The sequence below is a fragment of the Mastigoproctus giganteus genome, chromosome 14 (genome assembly GCF_048544385.1).
Source record: "Mastigoproctus giganteus isolate SK-2022 chromosome 14, ASM4854438v1, whole genome shotgun sequence".
In the NCBI taxonomy this organism is placed as follows: domain Eukaryota; kingdom Metazoa; phylum Arthropoda; class Arachnida; order Uropygi; family Thelyphonidae; genus Mastigoproctus; species Mastigoproctus giganteus.
This window is the reverse complement of record NC_143588.1, coordinates 70,665,411-70,686,539: the sequence shown is the minus strand read 5'-3', so window position 1 is coordinate 70,686,539 and position 21,129 is coordinate 70,665,411. Positions and strand designations below refer to the sequence as shown.

The window sequence follows — 21,129 nt, the reverse complement described above, 5'->3', positions numbered from 1 at the left end:
GCAAACTTGGACATTAAACTTGATATCCCATCATCAATATCATTCATAAACACCGAAAACAACAACGGACCCAACACTGAACCTTGAGGAACTCCACTAATAACATTAGTCCACGTTGAGCAGTGTCCATTGATTACCACTCTCTGTCTTCTGCCACTCAACCATCCCCTTATCCATAGCAGCAATTTGCCTCCAATGCCACACTGCTCCAATTTGTGCAGCAGTCTTCCATGTGCAACAGTATCAAAAGCCTTTCTAAGATCCAAATATATAATATCAAAGTTATTCCCTGCATCCAGTTCTTTTGTGACTACATCATAGTATCCAATCAAATTGGTCAGGCAAGACCTGCCCTTAACAAAACCATGCTGCGTCTGAGCTATAACTGAATTCTTGTCTAGATGATCCTGCAGTGCTTCTTTAACCAGTGCCTCCATTAATTTACCTGGAACAGAAGTTAAACTAACAGGTCTATAATTACTTGTGTCAGCCTTTGATCCTCCTTTGTGAATTGGGGTTACATTTGCACATCTCCAGTCTATGGGTACCTCCCCTGAGTCCAAAGAAGCTCTCATAATTATGGCTAGGGGTTTGCATACTTCCTTTGCTGCCTCCTTTAATATAACTGGATAGATCCCATCCACCCCAGGTGCCTTTTTTATGTTTATCCTCAACAATCTCTCCTCCACTTTCCTCTCAGTTATTACAAAATCATCCAGCTCACTGCCAATGTTTACTTTACCTACATCATTCTCCTTCCTGAATAACTCCTCATGCGTGAATGTAGATGCAAAATACTCGTTTAGATTGTTAGCCACCTGAGCAGGATCCTCAACTGTTGAACCATCAATATCCAGTGGACCAATCTGATTCATCCCTTTCCTTCTCGAGTTCAAGTATGTAAAGAACTCTTTTCTGTTTTTCTTTGCATCCTTTGCCAAGGATTTTTCGTAGTCTGCCTTTGCCTGCCTAATCTCCTTTGTGACTTGGTTACAGACCAACTTATATCTATCATAGGCTTCCATGTCACCCATTAATTTATATGTATCCCATGCATTTTTCTTCTCTGCCACATGTCTCATTAGTTCATCTGACAACCATTTAGGCCTAAACCTTGAACAATATTTCTTAGTTGGTATGTAAAGCCTGGTAGCCTCCAAGATTAGTTCCTTGAATGCTTCCCATTTTGAGTTTGCTGTTGGTAACATCATCAGTTGGTCCCACTGTATAGAATTTAAATACTGTCTCAGACCATCATAGTCGCCTTTACGAAAACAAAAACCCTTCCCTTTACCTCTGATGGTAGTTACCTCCTTGAGTAAATCCCACTTCAACACACTGTGATCACTGCCACCTAGTGGTTCATTTATCTGCAGGTTCTTAATGCATGAAGAGTCACTACTGATAATCAGATCAAGAGTATTGCTCCCTCTTGTTGCCTCACGAACATGCTGGTGTAGAAAACAATCATCCAATAAATCCACAAAAGCCTTGCTAGTGTGCGAGTGACCAACCCACAAATTCCAGTCAATATCTGGGAAATTAAAATCCCCCATTATAAGACTCTCTGATTTACTGGCCCACTCTATTTCCCTGTACAATATCTTATTATACTCATCAGAGTCATTAGGCCTATAGCACACTCCTACTCTCAATTTTGATTTCCCTATGCTTATGTCACACCAAACTGATTCGGCACTGCCCTGTCCATCGATGTCGACTGGCTTCACTTCCTTGGACTTTATGTGTTTCTTAATTAATAGCATAACCCCTCCTCCCCTCCCCTCCTGTCCTGTCTATCCTTTCTATACACATTGTATTCCCCAAATTCCAGTTCCGCATTACTTATATCTGTGTGACACCACGTCTCTGATATCCCAACAATATCTGCCTTTGATGTTTTGAGCAATACCTCAAATTCATCAAATTTATTTACCAAACTCCTAGCATTGGTGTACACGCAGGTATACATGCACCTGTTTCTATTCTTAGCTACCCTAACACAACCCATGTGTTTACTTGTAACGCAATGACTACCAGCAGTCTCTGAAATATCCTGCATCTTGTTTTTCAGACTTCTGCTCATTTCAATAGAAGCAGTGCAAGAATCACTTCCACCTCTGCCAGTGGCTACTGTTAATCTATTAGTCCTTGTATCCCCCCCAACTAGCAGTTTTCCGACCCACCTAACACTGCCTCGACAGCATCAGCAAAAATTCTTGCACCCTTTCTATTTAAGTGTATCCCATCCCTGTAGAAGCAATCTCTCCTGTTAACAAGTACAGTCCAGGCTGAAAAAAATTCTACCCCTTGAGCCCTGCACAATCCCTCCAGGGCCGAATTGATCGACAAGGCTCTCATCATATACTCCCTCCTATCGTGTCTGGGCAGAATTGCAGACACTTTCAAGTTCAACCCTAATTCACGGCTTTTTTTCAGCAGTGACCTGTACTTGCTAAGTAATTCCGCCGGTCTCCTACTCTTAATATCATTCGTGCCAACGTGTACAACTATATCACCTTTTGTGCCCTTAAAAGATGATATCCGCTCTACAATGTCATCAACCTTTGCCCCTGGCAGACATACCCTGGTCCTATTCCACCTATCCTTTTTACAAAGCATGTTCCCCGTTTCCCTGACAATAGAGTCACCAACAACTACTAGTTCCTGTGGGACCAGCGCATTCTGCCTAGCGGGCTGCTTCTGTGTTGCCTGATGACCAAGTGCAAGCTCTGGCGTTGATGTGGGCAGCTGAGAGCTTGATGGGCCCCTCAATTTATTTCCTTCGAGGGCATCCACCCTGTCCTTCAAGCTCTCATAAAGGCCCATAACAACGCTGAGTTGTCGCCTGATTTCCTTGCACTCCTTACATCGTGCACACACAAAGACATCCCCCTTGGCAGTATCATGTCCCGTACCCAACTGCTCCGCAAACATCAAGCAAACAGTGCATTTTAATAGACTGTGATTCAGAGGGCAACTGGCCCCCTCAGTTCTCCCCTGAACCACAGCACTCCCATTAGCTTGAGCCTTTTGCTTTGCTGCTCTGGTTAGAGTCATGATTCCAATGTAATTCAATAAAATTTAAAACAAAAATTAAATCCTTAAGTTATATTATATATATATATATATATATGGATATATATATTAATTTTTTTTTTTTTTTTTTTTTTTCGGTATCTAGTGTTCCCTTTATACAACTTCCGTATCACGTGTACCACTATAGTTATGTATTAATTATTTGTTACGATTAATCGTTATATATATTTATAGAGTTAAAAATACAATTTAATTGACAATAAAGTTTATCAAGATTAATAGATATATATATATTTATATATATCTATTAATATATATATATATATATATATATATATATATATATATATATATAAAACATATATATAAATATATCATATAAAACAGGGGTTCAAAATATGTTATAAACAGCAGGTTGTTTAATATATATATTTTGAAAATGACCATTGGCCAAATTACGTGCAATCACAGGCCAAAGGTTGCTCACCCCTGATATAAAATATACTATTTAATGGTACATAAATATATTTAAATAAAATTAATAATTATTCATTTTTATTTAATTATATTTTTATACCATTACATTATATTTGCATACCATTTAAGCAACAGTTATTAATTATAAAAAATGATTGTGCGTGAAATGTAATTCATTCTTATCATTATTAAATTATTTAACAATTCTCTTACATTTATGGCAACAAAGATATTACTTAATATGGAGTTGAATCCTCCTTTTAAAGTAATTTCAGCATCTCTCCTTTGGAATACAGTGCAAGTCCTATCAGGAAGTATAACAGGATAGTTAGTGCAACTACCAGTTGCTATCTTTTTCATTTGCTGAGCTATTTCTGTAATAACATTAAAAAAAAAAAAAAAAGTTGCATAATACAGCAGCCAGACCACAATATCATTGAGTAATTACATAGGTGTTATGTAATTTTCTCTTAAATGATTAGAAATGTTCTTGTACTATTTATTTTTAACTGTTCCCAGTGTTTTACACAAATTGATAGGTAAACACTTAGACTTAGACACAAACATAAGCTGGTCAAATACTGTCTTCCTTCCATTTAACTATTAAATGGAATTGTTAAAGTTAAAGAATTGTTAATTGTTAAAGTTCTAATGGGTGAGCATTGTTTCCATACCCATTATATTTTTAATAACTCCAAAGCAAAAAGTCAGATGAAGATAAATTTCCACCTAGATAAAGTGAAGATAAATCTTGGTGGCACAAATTCTTAACCAACTACTGACCATCAGCATGTCCTCCAAAATTGCCATTTCTCTATCTGTTCAGTATGTTGCCTGCTCCTACTATAGTCAGCAGCACTGTTCATCTCATTCAATAATAAAATGAAGTGTATGACAGGTTTCTAATAACATTCTACAGTTTACAGCCTTAGTGAAAAAAAAAAAAAAAAGAAGCCCAACCACATGTCAGCATGAAAATGGTATTCATACCCAGGTTTTTTTTATATTTTTTATCAGAATATATTGATGTCTTACAGAAAATAGTCAAATTTTCGGTGCCCCATATTTTGCTGTTTTATCTTTTAACATATTGGATGACTCTTTTCTATACCAGCATGATTGAGAGGCAATAAGAGAAAACAATTCTCTTGATATGATTATCAGCAGTGACTCTTCATGTATTATGAATCTTCAGATAAAGCAGTCACTATTGATTTGAAATTTATTTAAAGATATAACTACTTTCAATGGGAAAGGGGAGGGATTTTGCTTTTGAACAAGTGATTGCAGTGGTTTCAAACCATTTTTAAATTCTTTTCATTGGAACTAACTGATGTTAACATTCTAAATGGAAAGTGTTAGTGGAGATAATTGTAGAAGCTACTAAGCTTTTTGTGCTAAATAAAAGATATTGCTCAAGGTTTAGACTTAGATTAACACTAGAAAGAAAGGGATAAACTATGTTGGTACACTGGATTCAAATTGCATAACTGTTGATGATCTTGTTCAGGTTGCTGACAAACTGAATAAATATTTTGCATCTACATTCACACATGACGTTTTTAGGGATGGGGACACCAGAAATGTATCCAATACTAAATGGGAGCTAAATGATTTTATAATAACTGAGAGGAAGAGAAATTGTTGAAGCTAAAAGTAAATACAGTACCCGGGTTGATGAGAGGTGTATAATTATATTAAAAGAAACAGCAAAAGAAGTAAACAAACCCCTGGCCAGAATTATGAGAGCGTTCTTGGATTCAAGGGAGGGACCTAGAGACTGGAGATATGCATATATCTCTTCTATACACAAAGAGGGATTAAAGGGCAAGGTGAGTAATTATGGACCTATAAGCTTGACTTCTCTGTTAGGAAAGGTAATGGAGTTCAATGGTTAAATAAGTAATTTAGGATTATGTTGACAGGAAAGCAATTATACAGCAATCACACCATGGGTATTGTCTGACCAATGCAGTTTAATAATATGAGGTAGTTACAAACGATGTGAAAAGAGGATATGAAAAATAATTTTTAACATCGTGTATTTAGATTTCAGTAAAGCTTTTGATACTGTTTCACATCACATATACAAATTGAAGCATTGTGTGGGGCAAGTTACTGCTGTAGATAAAGGGATGGTTGGATGGCAGAAAACAGAGATTGGTTATAAATGGTCACTGCTCTTCATAGACTAATGTGCTAAATACAAGATGAAGAAAACAATCGGCACTGTGGCAAAGGCTGTAGCATGCTGCGATAGCTACACAAGAATGCATTGGCAGTTAGCTTATCATCATACTGCAGATTTTTGGCAGAGAAGTTTTTCTTCTTCTTGTGTTTAGCTGACTAATGTTATTAGTGTAGTCTCCCTGATAGTGCAGTGTTGGGCCCTTACTGTTTTCAGTATTTATTAACAATATTGATGAAAGTATATCAAATTTAATATCTAAATTTCTGATGATACAAAGATTTACGGGGTGGTTGATGATAATAATCAGGTATACCACTCCAACAAGACCTGGATAAATTAGGCAGATAGCCTGAGAAGATTAGCAATTAAGGTTTAACATTGATAAATGGAACATTTATCAGATGCAAGGAACTTTGTTTGGGTAATAATAATCACAAATAACATACCATTTGGGTAGTACCACACTCAAGGTAGTGGAGAATGAAAAAGATCTAGGGGTGTAATTGTACAGTCCAGTGGAGGTTCTCTGAGCAGTACAGATGGGCTGCTCAGATAGGTTATGGAGTTCTGTCAATGATATACAGGTAGCAGGGACAAGAAGGTGATTCCCATTGTATAAGGCAATAGTCAGGCCACATCTTGAGTACTGCATATGGATCTGTGGGAGCAGTCACAGAGGAGAGTAGCAAGATTAGTAAGGTATTTTTACTACAAAAGATTTTGTTTCTGCAAGTTGCAGCATCTGGAAACTAGGAACCTGTGAGGAGACCTGATTGAACTGTTTAAGGCTTTAATTGGATTGAATAAACTAAATGCTCACGACATCCTTGCTCTTTCTTGAACAACACACATAAGAGGACATATAATTTAAATTGGAAAGGATGGCTGTAAGACAGATGTGTGAAAATGTTTTTTTTCAGCCAGAGAGTAATTGATTGTTGGAATAAATTTCCATTTGGTGTTGTGGAAGTGAATAGTTTCATAATTTAAAGAATTGGACAACTTATTAGAAGGGATATGCAAATGAAATGGGCAGTGTTTGCTTCCTTGGATCACTCTGCCACTACTAATATTCACTAAATGCAACCAAACCTCATATGCAAAAAAACTATCCAGGCTATTTACATAACTTTGAATGACTTGCAAAAATTGCACTTTGCAATAATTTCTTTGTCTCTTTACGTTCGTATATAACTTGAGCTGTGTAACTTTTTTTCACTACTATCAAACAGAACTGAATTGTTTGCTGAACAATTTTCTTTTTTTTTTTGTGTGTGTGTAATTTTTGTGGCATTTTGGCCAAAATTATCTAGCATATCATTACTAAGTACTAATGCTTAACCATTGCTTCTTATTCTTAACACAAAGACCGAGACATTAATAGTAATAGTATTTGCCATATAGTGCAATGAAGTCACAGGTTTTTGCTGCACTGACAAAAAAAAAAAAACACCAAGTAGATAAGAAAATACAAATTATATCCTTCCCTCCTCACACAGGTAACTGTCTAGTTGACCTTTGAATTTATTCAGACTGTCAGCCTTAACTATCTATGAGTGCAAATTGTATCAGCAATCAACCACTCATTGGCTAAAAGAAAACTTCCTACAATCTAATCTAAACTTCAACCCCTATAATTTGAATGGCCCTTATTTCTGGAATTCTTTATAGCAGCGATAATTCACCTTCATTCATTGTAATAATCCTTCTCAAAACATTGTAAACCTCAATCAGAATACCCCTGAGGTGCCTCGTTGCCAAGTTCTGTAGCCCACAATTGGAGTCTTTCCTTGTATGGTTGTCCTTTTGCCAGTCTCACCATTTGAGTTGCCTGTCTTTGGACCCTTTCAAGAAGCTCAATGTCTTTTTTCAGATGAGGTTTCTATACTTGAACACAGTATTCCAAATGTGGTCTTACAATTGCCTTATACAGTGGGATTACGACCTCCCTATTTTTACAGGATAACATTTAATAAATCACTGATAGGACACCGTGGACTTTCCTGGCTGCCTGTTTACGCTGTTCAGAAAACTTCATATCTGCCCATATCATAACTCCCAGATTCCTTTCCTCCTCCACTGTTTTTAGTTCAACCCCACCAAATGTATAATCTATTTGGGGGTTGCTATTCCCCAAGTGTAAGTAAGACCTTGCATTTAGCAGCATTAAAACATAGCTGCCACTTCTCTGATCATCTTTGAAGATGATCAGGGAAGGCACTGTTCAAGTCGTCCTGATTGTTAATGGCTCAGCCAGTCTTTGTCATCTGATGGTGCCTCCGTAGCCAGGTGTGCAGGAGCAGCAGTGCGTAGCACATGCTTCTTGATTAGACCGGGGTTCGAGCCCATAATCACCAAATACGGAGGATGCAGAAAGGTCAGGGAATGACCACTGCATATCCCCGGAGCAATATGGCCTTAGTTGCTAATGCTCCTAAAAACCAAATAACAAACAAACAAAAACTTTGTCATCTGCAAATTTTGACATCATGCCTTCTACCTCTATGTCAATGTCATTTATGAAAATGAGAAAAAACAGTAGTCCAAGGACTGATTCCTGAGGGTTCCCACACCTGACGTTACACCATTAATCACAACCCTCTGCCTTCTGTCCTACAGCCACCCAGCAATACATCTTAGAATCTTACTAGTAATTCCAATTTGTTCAAGCTTATACAGTAACCTCTCATCAATCTCTCGCTGAGTCAAATGCTTTGCTAAAATCCAAATAAACTATGGCAAAATTATTCCCTAAATCTAGCTCATGAGTAACTGTGTCAAAATAGCTTACTAAGTTAGTTTAAACATGATTTTCCCTTAACAAAGCCATGTTGTATGTTCTACAGAATGCATATCTGTCTAAATGTTTTTGAATTGCACTCTTAATCATTACCTCTAAGATTTTTCCTACCACTGAAGTCAGACTAACCAGTCTGTAGTTAACAACTTCACTCTTAGAACTTGAACCACCTTTATGTATTGACAATACATTGGCACTTCTCCAATCCAAAGGAATCTTCCCCGAGTCCAAAGATTCCCTCATAATTAACCTCAGTGGTCCAATACACTTGTTGGCGGTCTCCCTCAGAACTACCAGGTATATGCCATCAACTCCAGGAGCCTTACTTGCCTTTATGCTCAGAAGTTTTTTTTAATAAACAATCATCTGTAATTATGAAACTACCAATTTCATATGGCTTAGCCACAATCGCACTGCCTCTTCTCAGCACGAAGGCTCTTTCATCAGTAAAGACCAATGAAAAGTATGTATTCAATTCATCTGCAACATCAGCTGGGTTATCTAAGACTTTCCCACACCCAGTTCACAAGGGCTGATCTGATTAGCTTTCTTTTCATTGTATTCACATACATGAAAAATTCCCTGTCCCCATTCTTTGCTCTCTTAGCCAATGCTTTTTCCTGCACAGCCTTGGCCTCCCTAACCTTATTTGTGGTACTATTACAGATCAACTTATACCTCTTGTATGCTTCAGTAGTTTTCATTGCTCTGTAACTATTCCATGCTATCTTTTTTTCTGCTCTATTTGACTGGCCAGCTTTGCAGTCATCCATTTCAGCATCCTCTTCCTGCAATATTTTCTTAATGGTATGTATGTATGCATGGCTTCTGCAATTTTTGCTTTAAAATTATTCCATAATTCATATTCACTCTCCCTCAGCAATCTGCCCAATTCATAGATGCCATATAGCATCTTAAACTGTCAAAGCTGCCTCTTCTGAAATTAAAACTCTTCCCTTTGCCTTTAACTACTGCAGCATCTTTCTTCATCTTCCACCTCACGATTGCATGATCATTTCCTGACAGTGGTTCCTGTACTTTAAGACGTGTGATGTTGTTTGATTCTTTAGTAATGATGAGGTCAAGCATATTCTCACCTCTAGTACTTTCACTAAAGTGCTGGTACAAATAGTAATCATCTAGTTATTTTAAAAAAAATTAAAAAATTAAAAATAATAGAAAAATTTAAAAAAAATTTCCCCATGGTGAGTTTTCCTCTCACCTATTTCAATCAGTCTGGAGCAGATTAAAGTCACTCATAATAAGACATTCACACCTGCTAGCCTATTCCATCTGCATTTAGAGACTCACATCATACTCTTCACAATTTAGATGACACAAATTACATTTATTCAGAATCAGAATCTAGAAATACTTGCCTGTATATATTTTGATATTTAGAATAAGAAGAAAGCAGTGTATAATGTTTAACGGTGAGTACATATTGCACATTTTTAACTTCATGGTTTCTATAAACAGTTTACACATGACTCACCCGGTGGTGGAACATCAGAATTATATGCACAACACTGCACACTAAAATCACATAACAGTGCATATTGGCATTTGCATTGCCTTCTAAACAATACCTTCTATAAATACTGGGTATAACATAATAAGGTATACATCTTAGAAACATATTAACATCTTAAAAAAGGTTTGTCTGGTTCAGCTTGAATTTATTTAAGCTGCCAACTTTCACACTGACAGATCGAAGTTTGTTCCAAAAAATCAACCACCCTCTGGCTAAGGGCAAATTTCCACACATCTGTTCTACAACTGTCTTTGCTCAATTTTAATTTATGACCCTCAGGTACAGAATTTGAGCAAGAGGAAGAATCTTATCAGCATTGAGCTTGCTCAAACCATTGAAGGCTTCATACGCGTCAATCAGATCACCTTGAAGGTGCCTAGTCTCTTAAGTGATTTGCAGAACTTAAGCCTTTCTTGGTAACAGCAACCCATTGTTCAACTCACTAATCTTGTTGCCTTTTTCCGTATACTCATACCAGCAGCTCTATATCCTTCTTAAAATGAGGTCCCCCAGACCTATATCCAGTACTCAAGGTGTGGCCTGACCATTGCCTTATACAAGGGGACAATCACTTCCTTATCCCTTCTTGAAAAATTCCTATGTATCATTGACAAGACCCTACTCTTGCAGCTTGTCTGCGATGCGCAGAAAACTTCATATCTGACTGCACAATTACACCCAGGTCTTTTTCATTCTCCATTATTGTGAGTGTAGTACCATACAGTTGAGGGGCCTCTGTAGCCAGGTGGGCAGGAGCAGCAGTGCGTAGCACACGCTTCTTGATTAGACCAGGGTTCGAGCCCGTGACCACCAAATACGGAGGATGCAGAAAGGTCAGGGAATGACCACCACATATCCCCGGAGCAATATGGTCTTAGTAGTAGTAGTAGTAGTAGTAGTAGTGGCACATGATGCAAGAAAGCAAGTGTAGGAGCTTATGCAGCATCAGCCAAAAAAAAAAAAAAAAAAATCACACCATTCCCTCCAAATGCCTGTCCAGTTCCTCCTTAAATTTATTTAACCTATCAACTTCTACAACGACAGATGGAAGTTTGTTCCAGCAATTAACCGCCCGCTGGCTAAAGGCAAATTTCCGCACATCTATTCTACATCTGTCCTTCCTTAATTTGAACTTATGTCCCCGTAGGTTGGTAATCTGAACAAGTGGAAGGATCCCATCAGAATTCAGCGTGCTCAACCCATTCAAGGCCTTATAGACCTCAATCAGATCACCGCGCAGGTGCCTAGTCTCCAGCCACTGCAATTTGCAGAACTTAAGCCTCTCTTGGTAAGAGAATCCCTTCATTCCCCTCACCAATCGTGTTGCTCTTCTCTGTACACGCTCAAGCAAATCTACATCCTTCCTAAAATGAGGCCTCCAGACCTGTCTTAGTTGCTAATGCTCCTAAAATCAAAAACAACAACAACCATACAGTTGGTATGTTACTCTGGGGTTACTGCTACCCATATGCACACTTTGTAATTGTCAATGTTAAACTTCAGTTGCCACCTCTCAGCTCATCTGCTCAACATTTCCACATCCTGTTACAGTAGTGTTCCATCCTTACTATCATTAACAACCTTACTAACCTTTATATTGTCTGCAAACTTGGACATTAAGTCTAATATACCTTCATTAATATCATTGATAAATACAGAAAACAACAATGGGCCCAACATGTTCCCTTGGGGTACATCGCATGGACCCTTGGGGTACACTGCTCTTCATGGACATTAGTCCATGAAGAGCAGTGTCCATTGATTACCACACTCTGCCTTCTTCCACTCAACCATCCTTTTATCCATAGCTCCAACTTGTACAGTAGCCTTCCATGTGCAGCAGTATCTGAAGCTTTTCTAAAATCCAAGTATATGATATCAAAATTATTTTTTTCCCTCTAGTTCCTTTGTGACCACATCATAGTATCCAATCAAATTGGTCAGACAAGGCTTCCCTTTTAACAAGCCCACGCTGCATCTGAACTATAACTGTAATCTTGTCCAGATGATCCCGCAGTGCTTCTGTAACCAGTAACTCCATTATTTTTCCCGTAACAGACGTTAAACTAACAGGTCTGTAATTACTCATCACCTTCCGATCCACCTTTCTAAATTGGGGATACATTTGCACATCTCCAGTCTGTGGAACCTGCCCTGAATCCAAGAATGCCCTCATAATCATGGCTGAAGGCCTGCTTACTTCCTTTGCTGCCTCCTTTAATATAAATGGATAAATCCCATCCACTGCAGTTGCCTTTCTTATGTTTAACTTCAACAATTTCTCCTCCACTTTGCTCTCAGTTATTACAAAATCATTGGTTGTCAGAGTTTGATAAGCTTCTGGCCTCCACTTCCCTACAGAATTCCTCATGTGTGAATATAGATGCAAAATTCAGTTTGCCCAAACTAATAATATCATAATGCAATTACAAAGCATTTGTTAATGCAAATTTTCTTCTTTTTCACAGGGTTTCAATATAGCTCACCCTATTTATGAGGCAGACATCTAGACAATATTTTGATTCATACCACAGTTTGTGTAGGAAATTTAGAGCTGCCACACTATTTACCACTGCACCAAATTTGATGTTGAAATTGCAGTATACTTTTTACTCCAAATAACATATCTCAGGAGTTTTTAACTCCCGAAATATATTATTTGATAATTTAACACACCTGAAATACGATGCAGTGCACACATTACTTAACTTATTATGTATTTATTGTTGTTATCTCAGTTTAATAACACCTTGTGTAATAGATGTGATGGCAAAATCTAAAATACTGAAAGTTCTTTTTCTGTGGATATCATTTACAGCCAGTGGGCTCTGGACAACCATTACCCCCTGCTCTGAAGCGTAGCCAGGCAGTTTTACAACCTATAACACGAGCCTGTCCAGGTTTTATGGAAGCTTCATTTTTAATGGCCAAGTTAAGATACTTAGCTGGTAAGAAATGCCTTTTTTGTTTTTACTACTCATTTAAATTAGTAATAATTGTAATGTGATTGTTGTCTAGATATGTTAATTTTTTTTATTAATGGGAAAATATAAATGCAGTTTAAATTTGGTGAAGGTAAAGAAAGCCTGCATGAGGAGCACACAAAAGTTCGATGAAATTTACCGGTAAAAGTAATTTGCCATAACGTCATTTGTATTGTTGTTCGCTCAGTAAACATACAGTGGGTGTTATCGGTCAGGAGTAGAAATTGAATCCCGTGGGAGATTGAAACCCTCCCAAAGTGGTGGAGGTAACCTGACCTTTTTTCTTTAGAATCACTGGTGAACTAGTGGGTAAATTGTTTATTAAGAAAAAAAAAAAGGCAAACGAAGCCCACACAAGAAGCACGGCAAACTTCGAAAAGGTTTATCGGTGAAACTATGTTACGAACATTTTTTACAACGACAGAACTTCCAATATGACTGTTTGTGATTCAGTTAGTGATTCTAAAGAAAAAAGGTCAGGTTACCCCCCCCCCTTACTTTGGGAGGGTTTTAAGCTCCCGTGGGATTCAACTTCTACTCCTGACCAATAACACCCGCCATCTGTTTACCGATCAAACAACAATACAAATGCCATTATGGCAAAGTACTTTTACCGGTAAATTTCATCGAACTTTTGCATGCTTCTCATGCAGGCTTTCTTTACCTTAGCCTTAAATTTTATCCATTCTTAAAAGAAGTAATAAAACTCATTAAATGAATAATGGATGTTAATTATTTGTTTTAAAAAATGAACCTCCTTAATGTTGTTCTACAGGCATTTATTTCAAATGTTGTTTTGCTTATTTCTTTTTTAATCCGCTTTCTTTTTTTAGATACATACTCCTTTGCCTACTTTGATTAAAAATTAATTCAAAGCAAAATGATATGTGAAGAAAATAAATAAGAAAAAAAAATTCAGTTGACTTGAACAAATTTGATAACTGCTTAACTTAGTGTAGTTGTGGAGAAAACTGAGACCCATATACTGCCTATAGCTGTATTTTCTGCAGATAGTTTTCATTATTTTTTAAAAACTAGTAAATATTAAAGAATATTTTTAAAATGAAGCCAATGGTATGAATTGGATAAGAGTAAAAAAAAAAAAAGAAAATAACTTGATTGGTAGCAGTTATGATTATAGCTCTTTTATTGTTACCCTAGTATTGATTGTCATCCTGTTATCTAGTTTAGATACATACTCCTTTGCCTGTTAGTAACTGGGTGAAAATTTCTTTTTAATATACAGTGGAATCTGTACACGGCACCCTTCCTTGTTTCCTGATATTAAATGAAAATAAAAATACCTGATTTTGTCTCTGCTGAAGATGACTGCTTAGAATTTTTTAATTTTAATCTGCATTATTATTTGAAACAAATGAATAATAGACTTTGTTAATGTCGAATATCATGAGTTTTAGTATAAATTTTCTTGTTTAGACTGTTTTGAAACCTACATCTTTTACAATGCAACTTGTTTTAGCAAAAAGAAAAAACTTGCAGCTAATTCAAAGTGTGACAAATATTTGTTGAAGTAAGCAGCAAGCTATATGCCTCATTTGTTTAGAATCAGTTTAAATTAAGTTTTTTTGTAGAATTTCACTGAACATAAACAAATGTTCCTTGAGCTGCAAAGATAATAGCAGTTCAATAATTATCACCTCAAAATGATCTCTGTGTACATAGAAATCACTGTTTAAAATAACAGTCAGAGCTTAATTACTAGACATGCCAGGTACAGAGTGAGGAAACTTATTTTGTGGTGTTGCTTTCCCCTGAATGTGAAATATGACAAAAAATAGGAAATCAAATGAATTATTATAATTACAGAAATAGTAAAGAAATATATAAATGTAAATATCATAGAAATATACAATATAATAAATAAATAATCTTTTATTCTTGATGTTTCTTTTCTTCCAAACAGCTGTTCACTCTGTACAAATCGCACATCTGCCCTACCATGAAATATTGTTCACACATCTAGGGCAGTGCCCACAAAATCTCTCAGGCTTCTAGATTCCATTCAAAAGAGGGCAGTTAGGTTAATTAATGACTCATCTCTAACAGAGTCCCTCCACTCTCTGTCTCATAGATGTCCTGTTTCTGCTGCATGCCTTTTCTACTAGATACTTCCATGAGTACTGTTCTTCTGAATTGCTTCTATAATTCCCGCTCTCTCTTTCAAAGCAGTCCAAACATGTGCTGCAACCAGTCAACATTCTTTTACTGTCCAACTTCAAGCTCACAGAACCAACTTTTGTTCTTCCTCATTTGTTCATTCTACTTCCATTTTCTGGAACAACCTTCCTTCATATGTATTTCCTGAAAATTACAATCTACAGAAGTTCAAGTCTAATGTCAAGAGATAGCGTCTTTCATCTTCTCAACCTCTGACCCATGCACGGTACTAAATACTATATGTTCTAATACCTCTTGTGTTTGGGGGTTCCATAAAAAAAAAAAAAGTGATCCACAACCAATTTTTAAATTAACTGCAACCAGCATTTAGCATTTTGTATGATCTGCAGTATGAAAAAGTTTTTTACCCCTCCTTTGATCTAAGGTACCTGATGAAGCTCTAACTTTGTGACAAAAAAATTCAGTACAAGTTATTTTCTAAATCCATTAATGCATAAAATGTATTTGATTTTAAAAAAACTGTGAAAATGCTGAATGTGTAGTGTAGGAATGAGTAAACCTTACTTTAAGTTTAGGGTGTAACTAATGAAGCCATTCTGTATGAGCTTGCTATATAAGCTTACTTTCTTGCATCATATGCTTCTGCCAATGCTAATTCTTTGGGATAATGTGTTCATTGTGCCCAGTTGTAAATACCATTGAAGAGGGAGTAAAGTTAGTACCAACGGTATTTGCTTAAACAAAAAAAAACAAGTGTTTTTTGAAGATGTGGCTCAAGATTTTAGTATGCCCCCATGCATATATAGTAGTACAATGACAAATTTTTTGTACCAGTACTACCCCCATCCACCCCTGCTAATGCACTACCCACACCCATAAATGTATGGATCAAATCAAGAAAAACATAAGAATATTGCTATAAACAGTCCACTTGTTTATAACATTAGTGTTAGAATTAGTGACTTATAATATAAATGCTTTCTTTCTTTTCCCTTTATTAAAGTCGGAAGTGAAGTTGGAAATTAAGTCGGAAAATCTATGTAAAATTCCTGCTGACACCAACCAAAAAGGAATGATTGCCAAAGTCAGTCAAGACGGTGTGTCTTCCTGTTATCAAATTTTTCAGAGTGAAAATTTGATAACAGTAATGATAATTTTAAGGAAATAAAATACAGTCTGCCTGTATATAAAAAACATGGATGCCTAGAAGAAATTTCAGAAGTGAAAAATACAAAAATATCAGTGATATGGTAGTTTCCTTTACTAGCTTAAAATGATCACAAAACAAAGTACATATAATGACTGGAAGGAATTTCAGAAGTGAATATCTCCTCTGCTAGTCTGAATATATCACAAACTGAAATGGTGAATATAGAGAATGATTTATTCTTTTTCTCAATTCAGTCATCTAAATAAAATCCACCTAATGAAATGGGGATTGAAGTTGTGCATCATATATATAAGAGAAATATAAATACTTGGAGAAAAGTAGAATGACAAATTTGGCTGCCAATACTCCATCTCTTCTGGGGGAAGCTATGAGGTACTATGGTGGATGAAGGAGGAACACAGTGTTTTGATAACTTCTCAACCGAGCAAGGAACTGAATTTTTCCAGTTATTCTGTGTACTTTATATATAGTATGAATCAGAGCTGTAATACTCAGTACATTCTACATTTTACATATTTGTAAAATAATAAGAGGAGTTTACCTCAATATAGTACATAGAACACTTCCGTATGATACTCTCCAGAAATTAAAACGAAAAAATCGAAAACTTACATTAGAGTAAAAAATAAATAATTAAAAACCAATTTAACACAATTCAAATCAATTTAAAACAATTAAAAATCAATCTAACGAAAATATTCAAAACGATTTTCCTTCCTGAAGCTGACAATGCTTTTCAACCGTATGTCGTGATCACAGGAATGAAAATTACTGAATAGGGTTGAACCTGAAACTTAAATAATGATTATTTATCTTCGTGCATTAAAGTTCCATGCATCGGAGATCAAATATGGCTGCCAAACATTAACAGAATTCTCGTGTAATTTAATTTCTACAGTTTCTGCAACTAATAGTCACATATAATTACATTGAACATTAAGTATTTTGGCCTTGTTAAATAAAAAAGTATGTTTTTCGTTAATGGCACGAAAGGCTAATTCTGACGCTGCTGAACGAGAAGCATGAACTGAGGCTTCATGTTTATTTACATGAATATTTAGAGAAAATCGCGTCGAACCTTGGTAAGACGAGTCGCAATCACCACAAGAAATGTATACCAGATCATTAATTTGTGTTTCGAACGCGGAAAGAACCGAGTGATTGTTCAGTATAGTGTGTAATTTCCGTATTGGCCTGGCCACAATTTTAAATTCGGTATCTTTAAAGAACCTATTAAGCTGTTTGTGCCACTATTCAACCTATGTGATAGAAACAAAGTATTTTTTGATATTACTATTGTTGGTTGGTGTAGTATTTTGTATCCTATCCTTAGCTTGTACCCTAATTCGGTTTATTGTGGCAAGGTATAACCCCTGTTTAAGAACCTGCTAGTTAATATTTGTATTTCTGAGCCCAAAGCAGATTCTGTTGTTGAATATTTATAGGCATTTAGAAATTGATTTAAAGATAATCGATCTTTTGTAGGTGAACAGGTGATAGCTATTATAATGTAGAAGCATACCGGTGTTTGTAGGTTTTCGATAGATGCTAAATTGGATTTTATTCGAGTCCCGAGTAAGCGTGAAATTTAGAAAGTTTAATGACTTTGTATCTGTATCCTCCCTTTCCAGTGTAAATTCGAGTCTAGAATGAATATTATTAAACGAATGTAAAATGTCTTGGATAGTACTACTATCAGTAATAACTAGAACATCGTCTAAATACCTCCCATAGTATGTTGTTATTGTTATTTGGTTTTTAGGAGCATTAGCAACTAAGGCCATATTGCTCCGGGGATATGCGGTGGTCATTCCCTAACCTTTCTGCATCCTCCATATTTGGTGGTCACGGGCTCAAACCCCGGTCTAATCAAGAAGCGTGAGCTACGCACTGCTGCTCCTGCCCACCTGGCTACGGAGGTGCCCCATAGTATGTGATACGGGGTCGAAAAGGTGTCAAACGTATATGCTCAATCGTTGAGAGATAAATCTCTGACATTAAGCCGCTCAGGCTCAAACCCATTGGCAATCCAAAAATTTGTTTGTACACCTTGTCTTGAAAGGTGATATAGTTGGCCTCAACTAACAGTTTAATTAAGTGAAAAATTTCCTTCATAGGTAGCTTCGTATAATTAATCAGTATCGAGTTTTTATTTAACATATCCCAAATAATATCTAATGTGTATTCAGCGTTTACATTCATATATAACGAGGTAACATCTAGTGAGAATAAATTGTCATTGTTGCCAAGTCTACAGTCTAAGATTATTAAATAATGTATTGTAGTTTTTAATCCCAAATTGTATTACCTGTCTAAAGGGTTTTATAATGCTATATACATGTGTGGCTAAGGATGAAAATGCCGAGTTCTACATGCTATATTGAGGTAAACTATTACTATTACTATTATTATTAGCCATATAGTGCAAGGAAGCCTGAGGCTTATGCTGCACCAGCCAAAAAAAAAAAAAAAAAAAACTTCCTGCGTTACCCTGAGAGAGAGAGAGAGAGTCAGAAGTAGAAGGGAATCACCAAGAAAGCAAGAAGGAGAAGAATGATGATATCCAGCTCAGGACCCTGGGTTTGCCAAGCCCATACACACCAGATGTGAGAGTCTCCACATGCAAATGTGGATGGGCAAGTAAGCGTGAATGTCTTATTATGGGCGATTTTAATTTGCCTCAAGCAAATGGGAAGGAAACTCGACATGGGGGACAAAATTTTTAAATCAACTAGATGACTTATTTGTATCAACATGTCAGGGACAGTACTAGAGAAAAGAATATTCTAGACTTGATCATCACCCATGAACCAGATGACATAAAAGGGCTAACATACAGGAACCAGTAGCAGGAAGTGATCACAGTGCTCTTCTGTGAATGATGAAGAAAGAGGTACCAGTAGTTAAAGGCAAAGGAATGGGTTATAATTTCAGGAAAGGAAATTATGGCTCAAGATGCTACATAGCCTCTATTAACTGGATAGATATCTCACAGAGAGTGAATACAACTGAATTATGTTATACCTTTAAAACATTAATCACAGAAACCCTGAATGCATATACACCTTTAAAAAAATGTCCCATGAAGAGGCTTCTAAGTTAGATGAATAATGAAATTGCTAGATTACTTGAGCAGAAAAAGACAGCATGGAAAAGTTACAGAGCAATAAAAAGTACTGAAGCCTATAACAGCTGTTAATCTGTAATAGTGCCATAGAAGAGGTCAGGTTGGCAAAGGCAGATTATGAGAAATCGCTGGCAAAGAGAGCAAACAAGTAGGGATAAAAAATTCTTCACATATATAAATGCAAAGAAGAGAAGGAGAAACCAGATCGGACTTTTATGTAATGGACTTGGGATAGTATTAGATACCCGAGCTGATGTTGCAGATGAACTCAACAATTACTTTGCACCGATATTTACAGAAGAAAAACCCTTTAAGTCAATGAGAAATTATGGGAGTGGAGTTGAAAAATATGTAATTAATGATATTGAAATTTCACGTAATGAAAAATTGGGGAAGGTGTTAACCTGTCGCATGAAGTTTCCAATATATGTTTTTTGTAATCTTGTTAGAAAAAAACCAGGTATGCACAAGCTTCAGATTCAAACTTCTCCAATACTTTTTGAGTCTGCATGTGCATGTACACTTACATAGTACTGCCCGTACTTTGTTTACCCACGCATGGATGGGAGGTATTCCTGTTACATTAGTGATAGGCAATTGAAGATTTCTAAGGTAAGAGTAGAGCTTTCTAATTGCAGTTTTCCTCCTGGTGTAATTCCTCTTATTATTTTACAAGTACTTTATATATATAGCTGAACTTTGTTTTATTTCCATAAAATTATCGTTTTGTCAAATTTTAAGTTGACATAGAGCCACATACTGTTTTGGTTGACTTTTTCAATATTAATTTCCTGTTTGGTTGGCATCAGCAAGAGTTTTACATTTATTTTACTCCCAACCTTAATAAAGGGCATTTACAGTTTATCCTCATAGTTTTCAAGCCCTTCTTTCATGCTTTTATATCAAAACATTCAGTGCAATGAATTATTTTTAATGTCTACTAATGCATAAAATATATATGATTTACAATGAACAAAAAACTTGAAGGACTTAAGAATTTAAAAGAACTTGAGGTGATCGTCTATGTGTGCCATTATATAAACCCGAAGCTCTTCCCACTTTTCTAACTTAACTTGTTAAGTTAGAAAAGTGGGAAGAACTTGTCCATACTTGTGACAACAGTTCTCATTCTCTACTTTTGGGATATTAACCTAATCTTCTTTAATTGAATTAAAATTTCCCACAAAACAGTGGCTGTGTTTTGTGGGTATATTTATATTTGTGTCCACATGTTTTTGGTTAATTTTTCATGGCTTTAAGTGCTTTGCTTGTTAGGAATGTGTTGCTTAGGAAACAAAAGTAAACTATAGATGGGCAGTATGAGTAGCAGATTAGCATCATGACTCACTGCTAACCATGTAACAAAAATAAATAAGAATATAAATGGGAAAAAGAAAGAAAATCAGTATAGCAAACATCAGTGGCTGCAAAGAATTACCTACTGCATGTCGTAGTCTAATTATGTTGTAGAAACATAATTAGAATATAAAATAAGAATATGCCAATTGTGGCAAGCCAAGTAAGTAGCAAATAGAAAATAAATCAGTACATAAGAAGGAAGGGAGGAAAACTATACTGATTTTCTTTCTTTTCCCAGTTTTCTTTCTTCCAAGTAAGTAGCAAATATAAAGTAAACCAGTACGTAACTACAGCAACAAAAGAAGGAA

At 36.1% G+C, this 21,129-nt stretch overlaps 1 protein-coding gene across 2 annotated transcripts in view; it reads left to right on the top strand.

The window, feature by feature from the left end:
- Nucleotides 1-21,129, top strand: part of LOC150075219 (tetratricopeptide repeat protein 21B-like) — a 272,286-nt gene that overhangs the window by 77,501 nt on the left and 173,656 nt on the right. For both annotated transcript variants that reach the window (XM_090389257.1, XM_090389256.1), the window contains exon 14: nucleotides 12,860-12,989. In XM_090389257.1, coding sequence (XP_090245383.1) covers nucleotides 12,860-12,989 — 130 coding nt within the window. The remainder of the gene's footprint in view (nucleotides 1-12,859; nucleotides 12,990-21,129) is intronic.